This window comes from Biomphalaria glabrata, chromosome 11 (assembly GCF_947242115.1).
Source record: "Biomphalaria glabrata chromosome 11, xgBioGlab47.1, whole genome shotgun sequence".
Taxonomy (NCBI): Eukaryota; Metazoa; Mollusca; class Gastropoda; family Planorbidae; genus Biomphalaria; species Biomphalaria glabrata.
In genome coordinates, this window is record NC_074721.1 from 17,007,518 (window position 1) to 17,025,207 (window position 17,690).

Sequence of the window (17,690 nt, forward strand, 5' to 3'; positions counted from 1 at the left end):
ATTAGAGCATGGAATGGGTTGCCTGAGCTAGCCAGGAAAACCAGTGACTTGGCAGAATTTAAGTCATTGGTTAATATGCATGACTAAATGCATGACGCGTAGGACGTAATCATCTTCTTTTTTGAAGTAACGTCTGTATTATATAAGATAAGATAAGATTCCAGCTAGATTACTCAGAGAACTAAGCAATGAGCTATCCCCAGTGTTCAAAATACTCTTTCAGGCATTGCTTAACCAGGGCAGAGTACCAAAGGACTGGAAAGAAGCTAATGTCACCCCCCCCCATCTAAAAAAAAGAAAAATCTGACCCAGGAAACTACAGACCAGTATCACTTACCAGCATCACATGTTAAATCCTAGAACACATAATATGTAGCAACATCATAAACCACTTAGACAAACATAATGTCCTCACCCCATACCAACATGGCTTTAGGAAATATAGATCATGCGAAACACAACTAATAGGACTAATTGATGACTTTTCAAAAGGTTTAGATAATAGTGAACAAATAGATGCTATCTTACTAGATTTTTCCAAGGCTTTTGACAAAGTTCACCACCATAGTTTGCTTAAAAAATTAAAATATTTTGGCATTAATGGTCCATTGCATCAGTGTATTAAAGATATTCTGATAGAGAGAGAACAAACTGTAATAATAAATCAACACCAATAACAGTAAATTCAGGTGTACCTCAAGGAACTGTCTTAGGTCCACTACTATTTTTAATTTACATAAATGATTTACCAAATTGCATTACCTCAGGAACAAAAGTCACATTATTTGCAGACGATTGCATAATATATAGAACAATAAAAACAACACAAGACACAGATATTTTACAAAGAGAATTAGATGAATTACAGAAATGGGAATCAAATTGGAGCATGTCTTTCCACCCAGAAAAATGTCAGTTGTTAAGAGTAACAAAAAAACTAAAACAAATTAATTCCACTTATCTTATTCATGGCAAACCAGTAACACAGACTAAAAACGCAAAATACCTAGGTGTTATAATAAATGAAAAACTGTCATGGAATCCACATATTGATGAAACTATAAAAAAATCAAACAAAGCATTAGGGTTTATTAAAAGAAATTTCTATAAATCAAATAAGAACATAAAACTAAAATGTTATTTAACCTTGGTTAGGCCAATAATAGAATATGCATCCTCCGTTTGGGACCCCTCAACTCAAGAAAACATTAAGAAACTGGAACAGACACAAAATAGAGCAGTGAGATTCATAACAAACGAATATTCACATTTAACCAGAGTAACACCTTTAGTAAAATCACTAAATTTAGAAAGCCTTCAGGACAGAAGACTCAAAAGTAAAGTAGCAATTATAGATAAAACACTGAACCATAATCTTCAAATACAAAAACAAAATTTAATAAAATACTCTGAAAGACACAAAGATAAAGGCACATTCCTCGTCCCATATGCTAGGACAAATTTGTACAAATACTCCTTCTTCCCTAGTGCTATTAGAGCATGGAATGGGTTGCCTGAGCTAGCCAGGAAAACCAGTGTAAGTCATTTGTTAATATGCATGACTAAATGAATGACGCGTAGGACGTAATCATCTTTTTTGAAGTAACGTCTATATTATATAAGATAAGATAATGAGTGAACAATTCATAACAATGGTGCGCCAATTTCATTATGGCTTGCATGCAAGCAAGAGTCCAAGACAATGGAGACTACTCTAAGCCTTTTCCTGTCTCAAGAGGAGTGAAGCAGAGCTGTGTGCTGGCTCCAATATTATTCAGATTAATGTTATCATCTTGCTGAAAGATGCCTATCGCTAAGAAAGCCTTGGATTTGAAACACAATATCACACTTACACAAGTCTATTCATTGTTCAAAGACTTAAGGCGAAGACCAAAGTAAAATATGACTGCATCAGAGAGATGCTATTTGCAGAGCACTGTGCCCTCAATGCCTCAAATGAAGAGGACCTTCAAAAGAGCTTGTCCCTTTTTGCCAAAGCCTACAAAAATTAGGGCCTCATCATCAATGTAAAAGAAATGCAGCACCAACTTACTCCAAATAAATCAGTCACCATGTCAGACATTCTCATTAATTGCCAAAAAAAAAAAGCAATTGTTACAAAGTTTGTCTATTTGGGAAGCACCATATCATGTCAGTAAAAGCTAACCTAAATGAGGAGGTAGACTTCCGTGATGCTCATGCCAGTGCTGCTTTTGGCAGACTTCAATGACAGTGTGGCAATGGAAAGGACTCAGCATATCTACAAAACTGAAAGTCTACAGTGCTGTTATATGCATTAGAGTCCTGGACCTTATATTTGCGCTACATCAAAAAACTAAGCTCTTTCTAACAAAGTCTAAGAAAAATTTATCAGGTGAACTGGGTTGGCCACACAACAGACGTTAAAATCCTGCAATTATCAAATGTGAACATTTTCCATGCCACAGCTAAAAGATCCCAATCTTGATGGGTGGGACATGTAGTCCATATGCCAGAAAATTGCCTTCACAAACAACTTCTTTATGGTGAACTATTTGCAGGAAAGTGCTTTCTGGGGGTCAGCACTAGTGTTTTCAAGACACCCTTAAGAGCTCCCTCAAGGAGTGTAATATTGACATTCACGGCTGGGAAACACTAGCTCTTGATTGCTCCTCATGGCGTAAAGGAGTCTCAAGTGTCTCAAGATACTAGGCAAGGAGAGTGGCCAGCATGAAAGAACGCAGAGCCAACAAAAAGCTGAGAGAAGAAGCAAGCCTATCTGCAGTATAGACCCAACTTATGCATGCCATGTGTGTGGCTGGCTTTTTTAAAATGAGTTCATAGAAAATGAGAATTGTGCTCATCTTTGACAATATACATACTTTTGCAAAAAATAACAGAACATAGGCAAAATAGCAATCTTAATAATATTTAAATCAGATGAATCAGAACTTATCTAAATTTTTGCTTTCAGCACATGACATGTTTCTCAAACTAATGACATTTTACTTTCAGAGAGAGTTAATCTTTTATTTAAGGTAACTGAATCTTATAAGATTGGCCCAGCATCTGTTCATGTTACATTCTCAACCTTCATTAAAATAAAAAGTATGCATTAGAATGTATGTTTTGATTGATGGAGACAGTGTTATTATTGTCCTTACAGGGTAATTGTGTAGCTATGTTAAGAAACCCTAAAAAAGCAGATGATGTTGCTAAATGGAATAAAGACCAGTGTAGTAAGAAGAACGCTTATCTGTGTCAAACAATGAAAGGTAATTTAGTAAAATCAATTATTTCTTGCTTAAGTTAGTCAATTATTGTTAGGAAATTCAGTCAATTTATTCATTTTTTGTACATTTTCATCTTGTCTATGTGAGTCAAACAATTCAAGTTAATGCATGATGAAATCATTCATTGCTTTCTGAAATTTTTTTTTTCTGTTTAATGGTTAGTCTAAAAATATTTAGCTATCTTTATCATAGAAAAAAAAAGGACTTATTTTAACTGATTTTGAGGAATGGTGTTCACAATCTGTATATTACACATTGATGCACACTGTTTAATTGCTAAACGGAATAGTACTTTAGTAATCAATGTCTAATAGTGAGATGTGGCTGAAGGGAATCTATTGTAGCCTACATATTAGTGATTGTGCAATTGGAATGAAGGTATTCATGATATTGAAATCATGTATCTCATTGGGTCCAGTGGCAAAGAGATTGTTGAAAAGTTTTCAACATGAAATTAATTTAATTCCTGCAAATTTTTTTATTTTTTTTTAGATTTGTTGGGGGAAAAGTAAAATGCAGCTTGTCACATACCCTCTTCCCCACTTGATGCTTTGAAAATTATATCATGTGTTCCATACAGTGCAATTTTTTTGTTTTCTAAATGAAGTCTAGTAACAAATTTGTTAAAGTAATGAAACTAGCATCTTTCTTTGTTTATGTAGACAATTTTACCTGTGAGTGCAGAGACAAAACAATTAATTCTATCAACAAACTACAAATATTTTTAGGAAATGGGATATAAAATATGTGTTTGTCAACATTTCAGCCCCTTCCTCAACAGTACCTAGCACCACAAGCTCATCCTCAACTTGTCCTTCCGGCTACGTCCAATACAAAAATACATGCTACCTGTTTGTGAGCCAGCCTCAAACCTGGGACTCTGCCAGAAGCATGTGTCAGGCACAAGGAGGAGACCTAGCCTCAACACTGGACACTTTTGAAGTGGCCAGGGTGGATTTAGGTTTATACAACAGTGACATTTCAGACCCAGCCTGGATAGGCATGAGATACAGTATGGTAGGTTTGATGTCATGTCTACAACTGTACCAGTTTTAAGGTTAGGTGATACCACTTACTCAATGGCTATTTAATTTAATCTTTTTTTAATAAGTGATAGAGCTGTATTGAATAGCCATACTAAAACTTTGTTGTTGTTGTTGTTGTTGTGTTGTTTTTTACATAAGAAATTTATAAAATAAACTCATAGTATTTTAAAAAAGTGTTTCAAAATAATTCATTTCAACTTAATTGAACATTATTTATTTGTAGATCAATATCTTCTGATATAAGTCAATCACTCAACTAGGTGTAAATTAGCAATTCTTTTCTTTGCCACTCAAACCAACAATACCACCTTACTTTAAAAATGTTTTGTTTTACAATGCCTTTTTATGTTATGTTCTTTAAAAACAGCCACTTTTTCTGTGTAAATCAAATGTTGGCTTATAATCATGCATAAATCTATCCACTTTTTCTGGAAGTTTCTACATTTCCTGCTTTTCATTTCTTTGACTCTCCCATTTCCTTAACGCACAAATATTAAATGCTATGGTACCGTTCACATTAATACCAAAAGAACACAAACCAAAAAGATGCAGTAATGTGTTGCACATTCAAAGTGTCAAGGACACAGCCAGTTCAAGAGAGCAGCAAAATTGTACAAGAACCAAAGTAGCTGTCAACTTTTGTTACCAAAAGAAATAAGCATTGTGTTCTTTAAAAGAAATAATAATATGAATATTAGAATACACTAGATTAGAATGAAATATATGAAAGTTTGAGTCCTAACTTAGGAAAAATACATTTTTCAACCTTCTTTTTTCATTTTCTACACTTTGTTCCAAAGTTTCGGCAGTCCGAATGGAAACATGTAAGGCCTGTTGGATGCAGTTTGGGCATCACTGAATTATATAACCAATAATTTTTGCTGTATATAGAATATTTTAATTAAAACATTCCATTGGTTAGTGGTTTTCTTATGCTGGCAGAAGAAACAGATAACCTTTCACTGCCTACTTGCTGGTTTGCAAGGTCTTAAAAGGAATCTAGATTTTTTTCTACATTAATTAATATTAGTTCCACTTACAAAATATTAAACTTAATATAAGACTTAGAATTAAGTAGCGACTTTTTCTACTGAAAGTTGATCATCACTGCATATTTTGTTGTTTCTGATTTTATTTGATAATGTGAGTTCTAGATTTAGATTTCAATTAATGCTTGATTTTTTATTCCAGGACACACTTGTCTACTATTGGACTGATCACTGGCCAGTTCAGAGAACATTTTGGTCATCAGGGAATCCTGATCTACAAACAAATAGCAGCTGTGTGGCTTTCTCAAAAGCTGAATGGAATGACACAAATTGTGACCAGAAGTTACCTTACGTATGTGAGATAAGAAAAGGTGAGAACACCACTGTCTGCTGTTTATTAAACTGTGAGATAAGAAAGGTGAGAACACCACTGTCTGCTGTTTATTAAACTGTGAGATAAGAAAAGGTGAGAACACCACTGTCTGCTGTTTATTAAACTGTGAGATAAGAAAAGGTGAGAACACCACTGTCTGCTGTTGACTAAACTGTGAGATAAGAAAAGGTGAGAACACCACTATCTGCTGTTTATTAAACTGTGAGATAAGAAAAGGTGAGAACACCACTGTCTGCTGTTTATTAAACTGTGAGATAAGAAAAGGTGAGAACACCACTGTCTGCTGTTGACTAAACTGTGAGATAAGAAAAGGTGAGAACACCACTGTCTGCTGTTTATTAAACTGTGAGATAAGAAAAGGTGAGAACACCACTGTCTGCTGTTTATTAAACTGTGAGATAAGAAAAGGTGAGAACACCACTGTCTGCTGTCGACTAAACTGTGAGATAAGAAAAGGTGAGAACACCACTGTCTGCTGTCGACTAAACTGTGAGATAAGAACATTATATGTATAGATGGTAGGGAAATATCAGACCTCTAAATGTATTATTTTATAACCAAACTTTATTTTTCTATCTACTATGTTGATTTCTTACTAGGACTGTGGATCATGCATTTTAGATCCAGGTGCAGATGGTCCCTACTGAAAATGGTTTGGTCTACATTCAATGTTGCATCTATATCTATCTTCAATTCCTTTATGTTGTTGCACACACTGAATTAGTTCATAACCTATGTTTGTCACCTTCTTCTTCTTCTTCTAGCCAGCTTTATTGCTGCTGAGCTGTGAGCTCTTTTGCAGACTGTGCCAAGGAAAAAAAGTGTGCTGTTTTCTTCAGTTGTTCAGCACTGCCATACAGGGTGTTGGTTATGTTGGGCTGTAGTGGAAGTAGGGTCTGCCTAAGGTGGGTTAGGGAGGGGCATTCATAGAGGATATGGTTTACGGTTTCAAAGGGGTGGGCGCAGTGTCTGCAAAGGGGTAGTTGTGTGGAGTTTATTTTGTTTAGGTGGTAATTTAATAGTGGTGTGTGTCCTGTTCTTAGTTGGAAGATTGTAGATTGTTCTTTGCGGGGGAGGAAGTTAATGCTGTCCAGTTTGTTAGGCATAGTCATTTCTCTGTACATGGCTCTGCCTGTGTTTCCTGATGCCCATTGGTTGAGCCACTCCTCTTTGTGATTGTTGACTAACATTGACCTTAGGGTGAGGTAGTTAACAGGTCTATCTGGTTGTTCCATAGATGAACCTGCCTTTGATAGCTTATCTGCCTTTTCATTTCCCATGATGCCAATGTGTCCAGGGATCCACTGTAGTGTAATATTGATATTTAATTTTGATATCGTCTGGTGGATTATCACAATGAGTGTTGTCAACTCTCTTGGGCTGTTTGAGGTGCTGCTGTTAAGTGCTTGCAGAGTAGATTGGGAGTCTGTAAAGACAACAATATCTGATGGTGGATGCACTCCTTCATATAATTTGTTTTCCACTGTCTGGAGTGCTATGGTAATTGCCTCAATTTTGGCTTGGAAGTTTGAGCAGTAATCACCACAGGGTGCGCTTATCTCAAAGTGTTTATTTTTAGGGAAGACCAGGAAGGCACCAAGACCAGCATTGATGGTAGCTTTGAAAGCCGATCCGTCTGTATAAATATGGATAGCTGTTTTTTGATAGCTTTCGATTGTTTCAAGCGTGCCTACTTTGAGCTCCAGTGGGTTTGATTCTTTTGTTAAGGTGTTATTTAGTAAATGTGTTTTGATAGTTGGTTGTTTGTAGTTTAGTCCGGGTGTTAAGTTTGAAAACCTGGTAATTTTTTCTCTGTTATTGGGTAGGTGGTGTTTTAGGGCTAATTCGTCAGTAAGTTGGATCAGAGTTCTTTGCTTTTTTTGGTTGTTTTTCCTATTTCTCTGTGTTAGTAATTTATTTGGATGATCGTCCTCCAACCTTCTGTATCTCTCAATAGCTTCTAATGCTGCTCTGTTGCGCCTTAACTTAAGAGGTTCAATATTGGAGTTTATTTCACAGGCTGCTGTGGGAGTAGTTCTCATACCTCCACTAATTAGCCGCAAGGCTTGGTTTTGGATTGTATCTAATGATGATTGATAGGTTTTGTTGGCAGCTACTTGTATGGAGAGACAGTTATCCATTACAGATCTGACATATCCAGTGTATAGCTGTCTTAAGATTTTCTTTTCAGCTCCCCAGGATGTTCCTGCTAGGTGTTTTATTATGTTTAATCTTTGTGATGCCTTTTCTTTTAAATCTGCCATAAAGTGTTTTAGAGACAGTCTTTGGTCTAGTTTTACACCAAGATATGTTGGATTTTCTTCTTTATTTATTGGCTGAGAGTCTATTTTTAGGATGTAGTTTCTTTTTGCTGTTTTGTTGCTGTGGCTAAAGATTGAATAAACTGACTTTTCTTTGTTTATTTCCATTTTCCATAATTTTGAATATGTGGAGATAGTTGTGAGGGCTCTATTTAGTTTGGATCTAGTCAGCACTGGATATTTCTCTGTAGTCCAAATTAAAAGGTCGTCTGCATAAAGTGCCTTATTGACCGAAATGAGGTCCGGGAGGTCATTCATGAAGATTAGAAAGAGAGTGCAGCTAAGGGCTGAACCTTGTGGTAGTCCTTCTTCCAAACTTTTTTTACTAGAGATGGCACCTTCGAATCGGGTTTGGATGGTTCTGTTTTTAAGAATGCCATGATCCAGCTGTACATTTTTCCATGGATGCCCATTTTTTTCATCTTCAAAAATAGACCTTTTCTCCACACTCTATCATAGGCTTGCTGCAAATCTATAAATACTGCTGTAGTGTGCTTGTTTTCATGAAACCCTTCTACTGTGTCCTGGATAAAACGAAAGAGGTGGTCTTCTGTTCTACTTGCTTTCCTGAAGCCAGCTTGTGCATTGTGGAGTGAGCAAGTACTTTCTAGCCACCAATAAAGTCGGTTATTGATCATTTTTTCTGCCATTTTGCCAAAGTTGGATGTTAGAGATATTGGTCTATAACTTTTTGGGTCTCCAGGTGGTTTATTTTTCTTTAAAATGGGTATTATATTTGCGGTTCTCCATTCCTGTGGTATGTCTCCAGTTTTCCATGTATGGTTGATAAAGTTAAGTATACAGTTTTGGGCCTGTGGTCCTAGTCCCCGAATCATTTCATTTGTTATTTTATCGGGTCCAGGGGATTTTCTTGACTTGAGGCTTTTTAGGGCAGTATTGAGTTCATGTAGAGTGAAGGGAGTGTCAAAGATCTGACAGTTGACTGTTGGAGCTTTTTCTTCTTTCTTTAAGATATTACTGAAGGCCTGGTCCAGTTGTTTTCTTGGCTTTGACTTGTTAATGCTGGCAAAATATTTGTTGAAGGTTTCAGCCTTTTTAAGGTTTTCTGTTATTATGTCGTCAGTGCCTTTTATAGGTTGGGGGTTTGTTATTTGTTTCTTTCCTGCTAGCCGGTGCAGAAGGGTCCAGGCCTTTCGACCATCCTTGTTTAGATCTAGTTCTTCACATGTTGTGGTCCACTTTTTCTTTTTTTCTGTTTTAATTTTGTATCTTATAAGCCCTGTCAATTTGTTGTACGTTGTCTTGTTCTCTCTAGTAGGTTTTTTTTCTATAGTCTTCCTGGCCATGTTTCTTTCCTTTACTAATTTATCTAATTCAGGTGTCCAAAAAGGTTTGTATTTCTTAACTTGGCCTCGAGGGATGTGTTTTTTTGCTGCTTGTAAGATGTTGGAGACTATAGTTGTGTAGGTTGAATTGGCGTGTGTCTCAATTATGCTTGATAGTCTTGTGTCTGTTTCTTGTGAAAAAGCTGCCCAGTTAGCTTTTTTATAGTTCCATCTAGTTGTTTTGCTGGATTGGTATCTACCTGGCGTTCCAATATTGAGGAGTATAGGCCTGTGGTCACTACCTATGTCTTCAAGTACTGTTATTTTAGAAGAGTCGGTAATGTCTGTAGAGATAAAAGTTAGGTCAGGTCTGCTAGTTGTGTTGTGTGCTCTGTGGAGGAAAGTTGGAGGTGTAGTTTTGTTTTGCAGAAGGTGTAGGTTAGAGGCATTTGTTACATCCTCTATTTCTTTGCCATGCTTGTTGTAGTATGGGTAGCCTAGGGAAGGTGTGTGTGTGCATTGAAGTCGCCAGCTATTATTGTCCTTGTGTAGTGTGGTAGTTGTATGTCTATTTCTGCTGTTGATGATGGTGGGCAATAGTAGTTTTTGATGGTGTACTTTGTTCCTCCTCTCCAAAGAAGTATTTCCTGCGTGTCGATGTCTGTATTATTCTGTATTTGTTTTACTGTGGCTTGTGTGTCGTTTCTTATGAGGGTCATAATTCCCTGGCATTTGGTGCAAAGGCATCTGTACTGTGTGTAGCCTGTGATGTTTATTTTTTTCTTGGGCAGTAGTGTTTCTTGCAATAGCGCTATGTGTATATCATGCTTCTTGAGTATGTGTTGGAGTTCTGGTGTCTTGTTTTGTAGGCCTAAGATGTTGAGTTGCAAAAGGTTTAGGCGTTTGCTGCTAGTCTGTTTTTTATTTCCAGTAGCTGACTTATCACAGGCAGTCCTGGAAGAAACTGCCATGCGCAGACCTTTTACGAGGCGACGTCTGAGCTCGTATGGATTTTTCGTTAAATTCCTTGGCATTTAGTGTAGGCTGGGTGTTTCCTCAGGCTTTTAAAAAATATATAAATATATAGTCCCCGCATTTTAAGGGAGTTTTCGGTCTTGGCAATTTTCTCCAATACTGACATAAAAGGAAACATCTAGGTCTGTAACCGGAATATCCATGGGACAAGGTGGGGTTGGCCAATGGTCCATTCTCCGCCATCCATAGAGCTCTCCAAATGGAACTTTTCTGCAGTAGAAAGCTTAAAGTTGACTGTGCCCTGGGTATGCTCTGTGGAATCGTCACATCCTGGATCCAGGCCCCTTCACGATATCACATTCACCAGATCCAGAAAAAAAACACTTCATGATGAATTTATGTCTAGTATTAGAATGTAGTGAGACAAGGACCTCCGTCTGGTGTAGTACAATCCAGACCTCTGTCAAAAAGCACCTAGAGGGGGGGAAGGTCCACTATTATTCACTTAGTGAAATGCAAGTGGAAAGGCAGTGGGGTTATTTATTTCTCTTGGTCATTTCCAAGCCCCGATACCCACACGGGGGAGTATCGCCACAGAGTGGAGGTTTGGAGTCAGAGTTTTCCTTCTCCTAGATGGGTTGCGTTATTTAGGCTGACGTGCCCCATCAACACAAAGCTAAACTGGTTTTGAGGTGCCAGTGTTCCGCCTTTCATCCCTTCTCCTGTCAGTTTGTAAGAACAGGTTCCGCCGGATTTTTGAGAAAATCACACGTGAAGGCCAGGAGCTGGATTTGACTATCAGAGGCATTTAGAGACGCAAGCCATGGGAGCATTTCTTGGAAAGTGGGTGCTTATCCTCACTTTAACCCCTGGCATTGACAGTCCTTTGGAACCCATGTTTGTCACCTAAGTAGCTAGTTGACACACAATACTTGCTGATTCATCCCCAATGGGGAGATAACCTTGAAGAGATGTTTTGATATAGGTAGGCGAAGATTGAAGAAAAGACTTAGAATTAAATGACAATCCAGAAAAGTCTTTTAGAAAGATTTATAAGCACAAAAAAAGCTCCCTATGAGGCTAAATGTTCAATGGTCATTATTCTGTGATGGATAGTTTTTGATTATCTGTATCTTTATTGTGTTTTATTTATTGTACAAGAATATGTCAGTCAAGTAATTATTCTATTTGTGCAAGGGATTTATTTTTTATGTGAATTTGTTTATCTCTGGATTACTTGTTTTATTGAACTGAGTCTAAAAGCATTTAACTCAAGGAAAATATACCATAGACTGTGCATTTGAAGTAAATTTAAACAGAGGCATTACACATTTTCATAATATGTCACATAGTTTAAGAGACAACACTGTTCTCCAAAACAAAACTTAATTTTATTGTTTTTTTGTTGTTCTTTGTAAAAAAAAAAAAAATACAAGCATTTTATTTTTTTTAAAACTTAATGAAAATATTTTTAGAGACACTAGAGAAAAACATTTGAAGACAACTTTGAATTATGTGTACTTTTTTGCTTCAAAGTGTTTTAGTAGTAATGTGGCTTTGTCTTGAAAGTGTGTGCCTAGATGGATATTTTTTTGTTCATCCTTGGGCCATATATAAAGGATTATGGGTGGACAATGCATCATGGTTCCTTGCTCAAACCTGCTGATTTTTCTTGAGATTGTCTCCTGAAGCTGTATCTTTCCCACACAAGATGTGAGTGAGATGGGCCTGTAGCCCTCAGCAGTGGAAGAATATTTTCCCTTTTTTGGTATAGGAATAATGGTGACACGTTTCCAGGTTCTATCTACAAATGCCAAGAGCACGGCCCTTCCTTTCTTCCCTACATGCTTGAGCATTTCGGGGGTGATGCCATCCGACCTGGAAGCCTTTTTGAGCTGGTATTTCCTTTTTGCCTATTAATGTCTTTGGACATTGGGGACTTCTTGGCAGCTTTGTTGATCTTAGCAAAATATTTGTTCAACAAAGTGGCAGGTTTCTTCTTTGATGAAATGGTTACCCCACTGGGTGAAGATAATGGGGTTGCTGTTTTCGTATGCCCAGCATTTTCGAGATTTCTCAGAAGACTCTTGGCCCTAGAGCTATCCCTTAGGTCTAACCTTGCACAGGTGTTGGTCCAACGTTCTCGTTTTTCCCTGTTAACATACATTTTGACTAGTAGACTGAGTCTGTTATAATTCTGCCTGGGTGTTGAATTGCTTGGATTCTTTTGGACCTTTTGGTGTGCCCTTTTCCGGGCCGTAAAAAGTTTGTTGGTTTCAGCTGTCCAAAAGTTCTTGAATTTTTTACAAGGGTAAGTTCGAGGAATAAACTTTTTAGCAAATTTCCCAGGATAGCTACTGTTATTTGTTGGTATACAAGGTCGACAGAGCTAGACCTACATGGAATTTTTCAAGGGCATTGTCGACAGCTATCTCATATCCTTCCTAATTAGCTTTAGTATAGCACCACTTTCTGGCTCTTTCGTGGTCTTGGTGTTGATTTTAGAAAGAGTGGCAGTCAGTAATATTGGAAGGTGGTCACTACCAATATCGCCTAGTACTTGATAAGTTATGACAGATTCCAAGTTAGCAGAGACTAAAGAAAGATCTTGTTGTGATAGTGAACCATTGCTAGCATGCAGAAGAGTAGGAGGAGAGTGTTTGTCTTACAAAAGAAAAAGGCTAGTAGAATTGCACAGGTCATGAACTTTTTTACCAGACTGATCAGTGTCATCATAGCCCCAGAAAGGTGAATGGGCATTAAGATCTCCAGCTATGATAGTGTCTACAGTTATTGTCTCTGTGACATCTAAAGCCAGTTCTTGTTTTGGTGGATTATAAACATTGAAACATTTGAAGGGTCTATTATTTTTCCAAACTTCTAACACCAAAGTGTCTGTCCTCCCCTGACTCAACTGTGGGCACTTTCTTGCCGGCCAGAGCATTAGCCACACATGTAACCAGGCCTCGGCAATCTCCACAGGAGCAGCAGAAAACAGAGTACCCAAGTATTGAGACACTTCTTTTTTCACCGATCAGGCATTCTTGTAGTAAGGCAACTTTCACACACTCAAGTGTCTTTGGAATAAGTCCTAGGATGTAACATTGAAGGACTTTGAAAGTTTTAGTATCAGATTTGGAAAATTGGGGATCATGTTGCTAACAGTTATTAACAAGTTAATACAATTACAGTTATGAATAAACACAATATTTATACAATTATTAAACTTATGAAAGCACACTGCCAATTTTAGCTCTAATTATTTCTTTTATTTCATCATCATGTGAAGTATGCAAATTACTATGTACTTTGTGTTTTGTTTAAACTATTAACTTTCTCTTAAGATACACCACCGCCAACAACGCCTGTTCCTCTGGGCCACTGTGCTAACAACACCAAGAGGTTTGGCGATTACTGTTACCTAATCAAGTTTCAAGATCAGCTGTCCTGGCCAGAGGCTGCCTACACCTGTGGCCGACAAGGCATGCAGCTTGCCAGCATTCATTCTGCAGAGGAGTTGCAGTTCCTGAGAGATGAGATTGACAAGTTAGAGACTGAGGCATCCACAACTTATTTCACTAGAACAAACTTTTGGATTGGATTGAACAGAGACAGTGCAGGCAGGTTTTATGTTTTCTTTGGTTGATTAAGTCAATCAACTTATGTACAAAATGCATTTCTTGGCTGTTTAACACAACTGAAAATGGTTCCTTTTGTGCACTTTATAGTAGTTTAAGATTTCATGGGCTTTTTGCTAAAGACTTGGCTAAGGATTAAAATACTCTTTTCCTTTTATTGTTTATTGTTAAAAAGAATTCAACATTTGTGTTGTCAAGGTAACTAGTGACCAGCTCAATGACTAGTCAGTCCTACTTTCTACAGCTGATATAACATCCCCAATGATCTATTAGACTTAATACATTTGCAGCTACACACAATTCAATTAATTGATGACACATTATACACATTAATTCTGAAGGTGGCTTTGGTTGGACAGACAACTCTCCTACAGTTTATTTTAACTGGGCTCAAGGTGAGCCATCACTCCATGTGACTAACCAGTACTCCAACACAGTGACTGAGGAAGAATGTGTGGAGATGTATCGAGAGTCTGGTCAGTGGAATGACCTGTCCTGCATTGGCAACAAGCAAGGTTACATCTGCAAAACTAGTCCAGGTGCTTAGTGTTTTTTGTTGAGACTTTAACTTTAATGGATATATTTTTTTACTTTAGTAATGCTATAATAGCTATTTAAAAAACTATTCTCTAGCAACTGTTTTAGTTGTTTTAATTAGAGTCAGTGTGTAGAAGATTATTAACATAATTATTTTTACAAAATACTTATGTAAGCCTGATATTTTACAGGACAAACATAAATTACAAAATATAGTATTTTCATTTAGATATGGGTAAAGTTATTACATTGTATGATTAGAAATAACTATCAGTGATAAAAATATAAAGGTACACTTTTCAGATGGTAATCTATGTGGACAGAGGAAGTAAATCCCATCTGTTTCTGGGGCTTAGGGTCAGGGGTGGACTGGCTACATGGGCAAACAGGCAAATGCCCGGTGGGCCGGCACCAAATGGGCCGGTCTGGTTGCGACCAAAATGATTTTTTTTCAATGCAGACAACTTTAAAAAAACAAAAAACAGCAGCAAGACACAGATGCCCGAACACGTTTTTTTGTATTTTTTTTTCTAATTGCAGTTAATTTTGTTTGAAATTCAACAAGAATATATAAAAAATGTACACTATACACTTTACTTATTATCATTTGCAAAACGTTAGACCATACTTTTTGCTATGCACGAGCGGCATGGACTTCAACACTGCTTTGAAGTCTCCGAGGTTGTGTTTGGCCTAATCATTTTGCTGGTTGGCATGGACGTTTGATGGCACTCCCATTTGTTTTTGCTCCTTCCCTCACCCGTCTTTTGATGGTTCCATTGACAGTTATCGAAAAGAGGGATGAGAGAGGATTAAGTTAGAAAACATTGATGTAACGCAGCAAAAAAATAAAATATAGGGGCGACAATTAGATCTAGCTCTTTAACAATTCTTAATAGATATTAACTTTAACACACACACAACCGAGAAATTGCAAACTACCCAACTTATTCACAGCTCAATATGGGTATAGAGTTCTACTTTCTGCGATTCATAAAGAAAAAGTAACTTTTCTTTTTGTTTATTTTTAATAACATAGATCTAAAAAATATTACACTTAAGACTTACAAAAAATATTATTTAATTAAAAAAAAATATATAGATCTACATTATCTTTTTTTACTTCTATAATTAATAGCGAACTTATGCTTAGAATGAAGTCATTAATGACGGAAATTCATATAATAATTAAAATAATTTATATAGCGCTGTCACATCAGATATTTTATGAAATGAGGGTTAGGGTTATGAAATTTATATTTTAAATAGTGTGTCATGATATATTCATATACAATTCGCATTTTTGAGAATGTACTAGGACGAAGCAAGAGCTTTTCACATTAAGTAAGTGTCTATCTAACGTTCTACATTCTCTAATCTTTTAATGAAATGGGTTGCCTGAGTCAGCCAGGAAAACCAATGATTTAGCATATTTTAAGTCACAAATCAACATGCATGACTAGATTGACACATGAAATGCATAGGACATAACTCTCTTATTTTTTTAAAGAAACGTCTGTAATCTATAAGTAATACCAAAAAAGTTTTAAACTCTTTAAGGCTGCTATTGTATTGTTTATAGTTTTCAGACTATATACATGTCTAAATAAAATACATTATGTAATCCTATGCAAGCATACATCCAGTTTTTGAAGCGTTATCAAACTTTATATATTTTGTGGAGAATTAGGCTTACACCTATAATAAGACATAAGGGAGTAGCAGGGAATGGGGGGGGGGGGTTCAAACCATCACTTGCCTCAGACCTCATTGTCTAAAAGGGAAACTTTACTTACTTCCCCAGTGAAGCCAGCTTAAGCAAACTACAGTCACCAAATTTCATGAGTGTAGCCAAAAGGTGTTTTATGTTTACCCTCCCCCTCCAATACAAAAACTGAAGCAAAACTATAGTTACTGGACTCCATTAATTAAGTGCAGTGAGTAGCAGATTTGGTTTTTGAATTTTTTAGCGGAAAAGTAGTAGGCTAAAACTGCACTTTAGATACCTCGGAATATGCATTTTTTAAAGCTTAAAATAACGGAAATAATGCTTGGGTCCTGCTGGGGGAGCGCTATTACCTAACTGTCCTAAGAGGCGTGTACTGTCTGTCCACTAATTAAAGGAAAAGAATATTCTAGGGTAGAAAAAAATGTTTGAAAGAGTGAAAGGTCAGAATGATTAATTACATATACTACACACTCATATATATATATATATATATATATATATATATATATATATATATATATATATATATATATAAAAATCCCCCACCACCGACGGAAACATCATGGCTACGCCAATGATATGACATTCCATTTTGTGGGCCATATTATATGGTAATGCCCTGGCCGATTTTGATACCCAGTCCGCCCCTGCTTAGTGTCAATGAGTGTGTCATGTGGCCATCACAATGACCATCCACCTTTACTTTTCCAATGTAAGTCAAGTACCCATTAGAGTTAAGTGAACACAAGTCACAGTCTTCACCAGGATTCGAACTCAAGAATCTCAGTTCACATGCCAACTCAAAATTACATCTTTACGGCTTATGCTTTTTTATGTATAAAAAATAAATTTAGTGTAGTAAAAGTAAAAGTATTGAATCTTAATAATTCAATGAGAAAAGAAAATGATGTTAGTAAATGCAATTTTTGTGCGCTAAATTTTAAACAATTTTACTTTTTTCTCTCCCACTGGTAAGTCTACCCCACTACACTGTCTACAACCACTACAGTCCAGCCCACTGTCACTTACTCTGACCCTTTCCTGCTGGACAGTACACAACTCACATCATCAACAGCCAGCACCAGACAAGCTGTTTATCACTTGCCCTCCACTCAGAAATATTCAGGTGAGTGCAGCACTGGTCTTTTTGTACAGGTGGGATGTAGGGGGGAGCTTGGTCCCATGGCTTTGGACTTCACACTGTCATCATGTACATAAAGTTTTGCTCAAAGTATGACATTCTATTGAAACTTTCTCATAAGCCTCTTAAAGAAGTCAACGAAATAAAATCCTTTAGTTTGTGTATTATGTTATTTTGATATTAAGTGAACATGCTGTTGTGCAGATGGTGATTGAAAAGGTATATAGACAAATTTATTTGTTATTAGTTTCTAAATTAGTTTAGTTTACCTTTTCCTCCCTAAGAAATGTACTGCTATATACTCTCTAACCTCCTTTTAGTTTTATTCTCTAAAGCAGTGATGCCCAAAGTACGGCCCGCGG

At 36.7% G+C, this 17,690-nt stretch overlaps 1 protein-coding gene and 1 long non-coding RNA gene across 4 annotated transcripts in view; one reads left to right on the forward strand and one right to left on the reverse strand.

Annotated features, from left to right (window-relative positions):
- The window catches only part of LOC106051837 (macrophage mannose receptor 1-like), a 112,496-nt gene that overhangs the window by 92,339 nt on the left and 2,467 nt on the right, over positions 1-17,690 (forward strand). For all 3 annotated transcript variants that reach the window (XM_056004786.1, XM_056004785.1, XM_056004787.1), the window contains exons 40-45: positions 3,146-3,254; positions 4,039-4,289; positions 5,510-5,678; positions 13,628-13,903; positions 14,263-14,460; positions 17,164-17,313. In XM_056004786.1, the coding sequence (XP_055860761.1) occupies positions 3,146-3,254; positions 4,039-4,289; positions 5,510-5,678; positions 13,628-13,903; positions 14,263-14,460; positions 17,164-17,313 (1,153 nt within the window). The remainder of the gene's footprint in view (positions 1-3,145; positions 3,255-4,038; positions 4,290-5,509; positions 5,679-13,627; positions 13,904-14,262; positions 14,461-17,163; positions 17,314-17,690) is intronic.
- The window catches only part of LOC129921813 (uncharacterized), a 38,547-nt gene that overhangs the window by 8,609 nt on the left and 12,248 nt on the right, over positions 1-17,690 (reverse strand). The window lies entirely within an intron of this gene.